At 52.0% G+C, this 9,400-nt stretch overlaps 1 protein-coding gene across 1 annotated transcript in view; it reads right to left on the reverse strand.

Moving 5' to 3' along the window:
- Fat4 (FAT atypical cadherin 4) overlaps positions 1-7,345 on the reverse strand; it is a 153,526-nt gene extending 146,181 nt beyond the window's left edge. The window contains exon 1 of the mRNA XM_027926740.3: positions 1,585-7,345. Within this exon, the coding sequence (XP_027782541.2) occupies positions 1,585-6,759 (5,175 nt within the window). The 5' untranslated portion in view covers positions 6,760-7,345. The remainder of the gene's footprint in view (positions 1-1,584) is intronic.
- Between the last annotated feature and the right edge of the window lie 2,055 nt (positions 7,346-9,400).

Consider the following 9,400-nt stretch of genomic DNA (forward strand, 5'->3'; position numbering starts at 1 on the left):
TAATTCATCCAATGTCTGGAATTCCTTAATTGTCTGCCTTTAATAAATATTTGGAATTAAACTCATCAAACCTCTCTATCTAAGACATAATTACAGAGAAGAAAGGTAGAGGCAGGGGGTGGGTTTGGAAGAGAGAGAACTACAAATCAAAATAAAATTATATGTGAATCACGATGTCATGACCTGAGCTAAACCATGTAGCTCCTAAATTAAGATATTTTAAAATAAATAGATAAAAGAAGATAATTTATCTGGAAAGCCTCTTAAGGCAATGTATGTAAGATAAAATTGAACCCCATCAGAATTACATCTGTAAAAATTGTATCTCTATTAAGAATCATATCTCTAGGTCTGCTGTCCTCCAAGCTATAAATACGCTGAGATACAGCTATCTATGATTTAAAAAAAAAAAAAAAAAATAGTCCCAGGGAATTCAAACAGATAATGATAACAGATGAGCATTTAAAATGAGGAAAATCCCCCACCTCCCCCAAAAGGAGAGGAATGCAAGAAAACAATCACAGGGGCCTCCAGTCGCTGGCAGGTTGTGCTTGGGCCCCAGCCAAGTATCACAAACCACATTTGATATTCTGTGTTTTTGGCCGAGTGACAGACACCGGGATGTCTTGGAGGGGAGTGAGAAGGGAGAGAAAGAACTTAGAAAGTGGTCAAGGAGAGCTTGCAGAGTGCAGCTGTATGGATTCTAGCTATCATCAGAACAACAGAGCGAGAAGCTGAACAGAGAACCACGTCGGAGCAGCAGAGGCAGCAACGCAAGGTGTCCCCAGGAAGGCCGCACTCAGAACCCTCTAGGTTTCTGCTCTAAAACGTCGATGTCTTACCACACAGCAGGCAGAACAGCACACGCCATGGCACTAACCACACAGTTTCGTCTCAAGAGACACAGCCTCCAAGTTCTGATCATGCACAACATGTTACTTGCTTTAGTTTTAGACAAAAGGGGGAACACGACTGCCCTCAGTCAGAAGACAGTGCCTGCAGTGCGAAGGCAGACCAGGCAGGAATGTCCCCAAACTTGACTCAGCACATTCAAATGACTCACTGTCTACCAACGGCCAGCCCTTGCTGAGGACGCGAAAGTTAATACCATCCCTAATATGAACTGCCACTCTGTGGTCCAAGACCACTCGTCTCAAAAAGCCAGGGTGTCCTTCCGGGTGCTACCAAAGCTCTTCATTTTGGAAGGGGGAGTTCTTAATGCTGAAACTACCCGTCCTTTAGCAGACTTCCTACTGAAAGGCATTGAGGCCATTCACTGATTAAGCTTACATAAATAGGTTTTATTTACTTCTGAAATGACTCTAAAGATTCTCCTTAGCCTTCACTATGAGATTGCTCTGGAGAGAACCATGAAGTGAAAACACGTTTGTCATTTGTAACCAGAATTCACACTACCTTGTATGACATTCTTTGTTAGTCTTTATGACAGAACATTTTTGTGTGCTCCTCTTTATAAAATTAGCAACAAAAACATTAAGGTGAATGATTATAGAAAGTAATTATAAAGAGGACAACCTTCATAAAAGCACATCAACAAATAATAAATGGTTGCAAAAACATTACCTCTGCTCTCTGTGTTCTGGGGAAAGCTGAGGATTTCTCTATGGCATAGACATCCACCAGGTAAAGACAGGCTCCTTGCTCCCGGTCCAGTATGGCGGCCGTCTGAATCATGCCCGTGTGCCGTCCAATGGTGAAGAGACGTCCAACAGTTTTTTCTTCACAACGAACTGAGACAATGTAGTACTCCACGGGGGCTTCGGATCCCCTGGGACTAGCTGCTTCTATGGAGATGACGTTGGTGCCGATGGGTTCTCCTTCCTTCAAAATAGTGATGTACTTGGGTTGAGTAAACACAGGGCCCTCAAGGCCCTGAAGAATGACGGTCAACTCAGTGGTCGATTTCCTCCGCTCAGGGCCCAGGTCTGTTGCTGAAACTATGAGATTGTAGATCAGCTGCGAGGGCACCAGCGCTGAAGCCACTCTCAAGTCCCCGCTGTACCGATCCACAATGAAGGTGTCTGTGTCCCCGTTGATGATCTCATATTCCACCTCTCCATTGGCACCTTCGTCTGGGTCAGCAGCCAGGATTGTCGTCAGGACAGAACCAATCACAGCTGAGGGGTCTGCAGCAAGGGCGTTTTGTGAGATGAACATTGGGACATTGTCATTGAGGTCTGTCACCAAGATGGTCACGTTTTTCAAAGCATACCTTCTGGTTTCTATTGGTACAGCTTGGTCATTGGCTTTTACTGTCAACTCAAAGAGGTTAGCAAATTCCCGGTCTATTTCAGCGCTGGTGTAGATAGTCCCTTTGACCCCATCTATGCTGAAGTGACTGCCTCTTGGCATCTGCTGAATGATTGCATAGGACAGCTGCCCATTGATGTCTGCATCTGGGTCCTGTGCCGTCACTGAAAGGACAGACGTACCGATGGGAATGTTCTCGACTATAGACTTGAAGATATCTCCAGGAGGGAAGCTGGGAGGATTGTCGTTAAAGTCCCTCACATGTATAACCACTGACATTGTGGATGAACGAGGGGGCCTTCCTTGGTCTTTTGCAGTGATATTTAATTTATACAAAGACTGTGTCTCAAAGTCCAATTTTTTGGCCAAAAATATACTCCCGGTGTTCGGGCTGATGCTAAAAGTCCCGTGGTTGTTAGTCCCAGTGATGCTGTAATGTAAGTCAGCATTGTCACCTGAATCAGAATCAGTTGCAGTAACAGAAGACACAAGTTCACCAATTCTCATGTTTTCCAAAACATCAACAAACAGTGTCGATTTAGGGAAAGAAGGAGTATTGTCATTTTCATCTAAAACATCAATGTGTAGGGTGCAGGTTGAATTGAGGGAGACTGTCCCTGAATCCACAGCTTGAATTACGAGGGAATAGGCAGGTGTTGCTTCATAGTCCAGTTTGCCAATCAGTGTTACCTGACCAGAGGCACTGTCTACGGCAAACTGTCTTTCTTCATTTCCTTTGATTACAGAATAATGAATAAGTCCATTACTACCTTCGTCAACATCAGAGGCAGATACTCTTAAAACCTGTGTCAGGTTGGCTGCTGTCTCTGATATTGTAGCTTGATAAAAGTCTTTCAAAAATTTGGGAGCATTATCATTTATATCCTTCATGTAAACATGTACCGTGGCCTGATCCTTGAGAGACTGAGGGAGGCCTTGATCTGTTGCTATGACTGTAAAACTAAACACCGCAGTCCCTCTCCGCCTCATGAGAGACTCCCTGTCAAACTGACGGGTATTTGTAATTTCCCCAGTGATGGCATGCAAATCAAAATCTGGTTGCACCATCTCAAAAGAATACCTTACTTCTCCATTTGGCCCAAAGTCTTTATCCATAGCACTTACTTTGCCCACAAATGACCCAGCTTTCTGCTCCTCTTCAAAGTAAAATGTGTAATTGGTACTGTTAAAAAGAGGTCTGTTATCATTTACATCTTCTAAAATCACAGTGACATTCACAGTAGCACTAAGGGGTTCCACTGCTCTGTCAGAAGCTACAACCAGTAAAACGTATCTGTCCTGAAGTTCACGGTCCAGTTCACTTTTTATATACAACTGACCATCTGGGAATATGCCAAAAGCACCCCCTGTGTTCCCTTCAGCGATGGTGTATGCAATCTCACCATTTGCTCCTGAATCTTTGTCAGAAGCCTGCACTTGAAAAAACCGAGAATTCACAGGTTCTGACTCAGAAAGGGTGACCTCATAAGAGAGCTGGTCAAACACTGGTGGGTTGTCATTTACATCATGGACATAAACCGTTAAGATGACACTGGAGGAAAGCTGTGGGACCCCCATGTCAGATGCCAAGATCTCTATCTGGTAGGAGCCAGTGTGAACATCCAGGGGCCCTAGGAGACTGATGTTACCAGTCTTTTCGTTGATAGCAAACAGATTCTTGGCATTCTGCTTAAGGCTGTAGGTCACCATGCCATTGACACCTTCGTCGGGGTCCACAGCTTTGGCCTGGAAAATGCTATGACCTGCCTGCCAATTCTCCACCACGTTCACACTCTCTACTGCCTGAAGGAAATGAGGAGAGTTGTCATTCAAATCCTTAACTGTGATATTCACCACAGTGTCTCCAGTCACTGTGCCCCCACTGGCTACTACCTTCAGCTGATAAAAAGACTGCTCTTCTCTGTCAATCACACTTGCTGTGGTCAGCTGCCCCGTGACCTGGTTGATGGAAAACATACCTTTCTGATCCCCAGTAGTAATGAGATAGCTGATATTGGAATTGAGATCCATGGTGGATGCAGACACACTGCCCACATGGTACCCCACAGCCACGTTCTCAAACACAACGAAGCTGTAGGCAGCCTGGCTGAATACAGGTGGGTTGTCCTGAGTGTCCAACACTGTGATGGTTACTATTGCCTGGCTGGGAGATTGCAAATTGCCACCATCAGTAGCCACTATTTGTAACTGGTAAGCTGTCTTTTCTTCTCTATCTAGGGCCATTCTTGTAGAAATGACCCCACTCTGAGCATTGATCTGAAATCGAGATCTGTCCCCAGCAGATATGCTGTATTTGACAGTTCCATTGGGACCCAAGTCTGGGTCAGTGGCAGACACTGTGGTGATATAGCTGCCCCCAGGCTCATTCTCCTGAATATGGGAGAAGTACTGGACAGGATAGAACACTGGGCTGTTGTCGTTCATGTCCAGGAGGCTCACGTTTATGCGAGCCATTGATGACTGGGGAGGGGAACCTAGATCTGTGGCCAAGACCACCAGGGAGTAGAAGGCTTGCTCCTCTCTGTCCAAGGAAGAGATAGTACTCAATCTCCCAGATACAGGATCCAGACGGAAGGACCTCTGGTCACTCTCAGCCTCTTGTAGTGAAAAGCGCACTGTCCCATTGTCACCTAGGTCCCCATCAGTCGCCCCAAGCACCAGTAGTTCTGTCCCTGCGGGGGCATTCTCAACCACAGACACACCATACCCTTCAGGCTGGCTAAATACTGGCTTCTCGTCATTCACATCCAGGAGATTCACTACTAGCTGAGCATAGGACACCTTGGGGTGAACTCCCTGGTCCCGGGCACTGATATTCAGTACAATCTGTGAAGCAAGTTCACGGTCCAGTCCCCCTGCAGCCCCAGTGGTCACCAGGCCACTGTGTTCACTAATACGGAACCATCCTAGTCCATTGCCAGAGACGATGCTGTAACGCAGATTAGCATTGAGACCAGAGTCGCCATCAGTGGCAGACACCCCACACACATAGCTCCCTGGCGGCGCCTCCTCGCTGAGGTTTACTCTGTACACTTGCTGTGCGAAAACAGGGGGATGATCATTGATGTCATTGACAAAAATCACCAGGCTTGCCACGGAAGAGCGCGCCTGCACCTCTGCGCTAGGGGGCGCCCCATAGTTATCAGAGACCGAAACGGTGAGATTATAGGAAGGAATGCGCTCGCGGTCCAGGGCGCTGGCCACTTTGATTAGGCTCAGGTTTGGTACTTTGCTTCTCTGCACTTCAAAGTGGCGCTGCTCATTGCCCCCAAGGATCTGCACGGAGATGTTCCCGTTGGCTGCCGGGGAGTCTGCATCAGTCACCGTGAGCAGAGCCACCACCGTGCCTACCTGAGCGTTCTCATCTACCGAGGCGTAGCGCGAGGTGGCAGGGAAGTAGCGGAACTTCACCACCGGGTCATTGTCATTCACATCCAACAGCTGAATCAGCGCTTCAGCGCGCCCAGTGAGGGAGGGCACGCCTCGGTCCATTGCCTGCACCGTAAGCGAGTACTGGCGCCGGGCCTCGAAGTCCAGGGGCTCTCGCACGGTGATAAGCCCTGTCTCTGGGTCCATCTGGAAGGGGGTCCCCTCGTCCTGTAGTCGATAACGGATGTCAGCGTTGGTACCCTCGTCTGCGTCCGCCGCCGCCACCTGGAGGACGGTGGAGCCCACAACCGCATCCTCAGGCACCCCCGCCTGGTAGTGGGAACTGCCAAAAACCGGGGGATTGTCATTTATGTCTTGCACTGTCACATTTACCTGAAGGTAGCCCCGCCGCTTCGGCTCGCCCTTGTCTTCCACCTCGACCAGGAGCTGGTACTGTGGCGTGACCTCGCGGTCCAGTCCGCCCTTGGACACTAGATGCAGGAACGCGCCCTCGCCGCTCGGGTTCAAGGTGATGTCCAGGCGAAAGCGGCCGGCCTCGTTGCCCTTGATGATGCGGTAGGAGCGGTGGTCCACACCGTTGGAGCCGATGTCCGAGTCAGTGGCGGTGTCCAAGATGACCTGACGTCCGCTGCTACTGTCCTCCTTGAAAGTGACGACGATGGAGGGGTCCGGGAAGACCGGGGCGTTGTCGTTGAGGTCCCGCACCAGCACTCGCACTTCAGTAGGGTAGGTGGGCGCGCTGGAAAGGACCACCAGGTTGATCACGTCGCTGGGCAGGCTCTCGCGGTCGATGGTGGCGGTGGTGTACAGGGCTCCGGTGCTACCGTTTATGGCAAACAAGGCGTGCCTTTCGCTGAGCCGGTAGGTGAAGCCGGGGCGCGTCTGGATGGTGCCCACCAGAGTGCCTGGAGGTTGCTCTTCCAGCACTTGGAACACCTGGCGCTGCTCGGCCGCGCGGACCCAGGCGGGCCCCGGGAGCAGGGACAGCAGCCAAAACACTCGAAGGAGCCGAAAAACTGAAACAGTGTGCAGAGGGAGCCACCGGCGGCCAGGAGTCTTGTCTGCTGCCAAGTCCATGGTCCTGGATCCCTGGGACGGTGTGCCGAAGAGAAGGAAGGGTGAAGGAACGGAACAATATTTACAGAGATGAAGAAGCGCCAGCCAAGATTCAGCGCGGTCTGCGACCTCTGCTATTTCAGAACAACCCCAGTCCAGCAAAAGTTAGCCCCATCAGCCAAAGGCTCCAGGTAGCCAGTGGGACGCCAAGTGCAGGAGAGATGCTGTGGCCAGAAGCGGCAGGGCATCCCGCGGGACCCTCCGGGGAGTAGAGGTCCCAGAAAAGTTTCTCAGACCTCTTGCATTCGCCCCTTTACTTCGTTTATTAATCCGGAGTCTGAGCCCTTTCGCCCGGGCGGATGTGAGTTGGAAGAGGCCGCCTGTGTTCAAGGTTTCTGAGGAATCATTGCAAACAATTCTCTTCTGAAACTTTAGCACTTACCCAAAGCGCAGGAACTCGAGGGAGAGGGAAGAACAAACACCTTGGTGGCCTCGGAAAGCGCAGCTGCGCACCGGGGAGGGAGCGGTGGGGAACCGGAGAATCGAATTCCTTTCCCCAGTGCTGAGGAGGAGCAATTTCCTCGGTCCCCACTGTGGAGAGCCCGGCTGCAACGCCCCTCCGACAGCGCGGCGGCAGTGGCCGCCGAGGCCCGGGCGGCGGCGTCCGCGCGCCGGCAGCGGGGGAACTGCGTCCCAGTCTCGGCTCTGGCTGGGGGCTCCGGCACCGGGAGCGCTCAGCTCCGTCCCTGGCCCTCCGGCAGCCACCGCCGCCGCGGCCCCTGCTGCGGCTCCGAGCCCGTGGTCCGGCACAGGCTCCAAGGCATCTTTCACCACTGCCGCGGCGCCTGCCGCCCCATTATTTGTACATCCAAACCGAGCGCAGGTCCCCCTTTCTTCTCGGCCTCGCGGGGGTCGGGCAGGAGCGGCGCGCGGTCCCGGAGTCCCCTCCCCTCAGCATGCCAGGGGCATCGCTCTCCGGCGCCTCGCCCTGCCCCGGTTATCTCTGCTTTTATTGTCCCGTGTCAGTTTCACTTTGTAATCCACAAGGCGTTTGTGCGGGGCGGGGTGGCCGGTCCCTCTCTCGGCCCCTTCGCCGTCGGCGGCGGAGACCGGGAAGTGGGCGGCTCGGCGGCTCGGCCCGCGCCTGTCAGCGCTGCGCTCCTCCCGGCTGAAGGCTGCCTGCCGCGGAGCGGGAGCGCCGCGAGTCCCTCTCTGCGTCCGCCTGGTCCCCCACTCTCCCCGCCCCTTCCCCGCTGCACGCTCACACACACACGCGCGCACACGCGCACACACACACGCGCGCACACACACACGCACACAGCGCGTCGCCGGAGCACAAACAGAGGGGGAGGGCAGACCGCGACCTGGAGCAGGACTCAGAAACTTTGCTCGCCACTCATTGATGCCCGCACTTTAGTTGGCCCGGACTCCCCCTGGCTCCCGGGGCTGTCACCTACCGCCCCTCCCTCCCGCAGCCCCATTGGGCCCGAGCGGGTCGGCCCCGCCTGGCACTCCTACCGCGGGCGCCCTCCTCCGCCCGCGCCCTCCGACTGGCTCCTCGGGATGCTAATCACTCCGGCCTCCCGGGGGGCTGGGGGCGGTCCGGGGTGGGAGCCCGGCAGGCGGAGGCGCTAAGAAGGGGGTTGAATTTTTTCCCCCTTTCTCTTTTTTTTTCCCTTTTGGTCAAATCTTGGCCGGCGTCAGCGCACTAACAGCAAAAGGCTGCCGCAGAATAGATGGGGGTGGGGTCAGGTCTGCAGATAAATAACTTTAGTGGCAGGGTCTGGGGGGAGACCGCTGGGTTGTTATGCTAGTAATAACTCAGGGGTAAGGGGGTCGAGAGAAATAAAAGAAAGGCGGGGGGCGAGGGTCTGCTAAAGCGGGGAGGAAGGATTAAGCAAAGCCTGTCTGGGAATGCACAGCGCCGATTTGCGTTAACCGTTTCCTGCCCCTTCTCTGTGAATGCAAGGATCCGACGGAATCCAAACCCAGCCCAGCCCGTTCCCTCGAGCACGCAGCGAGCGTCTGCCGTGCGGGGCGAGCTGAACCTAAACCCGCACCCACCCGGCCTGGCCCCCACCTTCCAGCTGGCGAAGGGCCCTAGTACCAACCGCCCTTTAATTTCCCGTAGGACAAGTCAGGGGAACTCAGAATTTAATACCGTTTGTTATGTATTGTTCTGCTTCCCAGCTGATTCCAGGTGTCGGTAGCCCAAATCTTGACAATAACAAAGCAGCCCTTTGGAATGAGGAAGATCCCTTCCTGTTGAGAAGTTAGTTTGGAATTTTGATCCCTGATGGAATATTTCCCTGTTACATTTGGTAGACAAAGGAAATCCAATAGAGTTCCGTTTTGGTTTTGGTCTGGAGGAAGAATCGACAGGAGAAAATAGGAATAAAAACAATAAAATTGAAGCCTAATTTTTAAAAATGCCCATATGCCACGGACTACATTTAGATTAGCTCCCTTCTATTTACCTCAGCTAATTTTTGTGAAGGCGTGCCTTGATTTGTTAAAAGGAAAAAGAATAAGTAGAAATCAGGTCAGTATTTTTCCCCTTTAAGGGAACCAACTTAAAAATATGAATTTAAGCCAAACAATGCAAATATAGGGCATATGTCATACATTTTTTTCTGCCACAGGAACCCTTCCAAACTTGAAA

The sequence above is a fragment of the Marmota flaviventris genome, chromosome 7 (assembly GCF_047511675.1).
Source record: "Marmota flaviventris isolate mMarFla1 chromosome 7, mMarFla1.hap1, whole genome shotgun sequence".
Classification (NCBI taxonomy): Eukaryota; Metazoa; Chordata; class Mammalia; order Rodentia; family Sciuridae; genus Marmota; species Marmota flaviventris.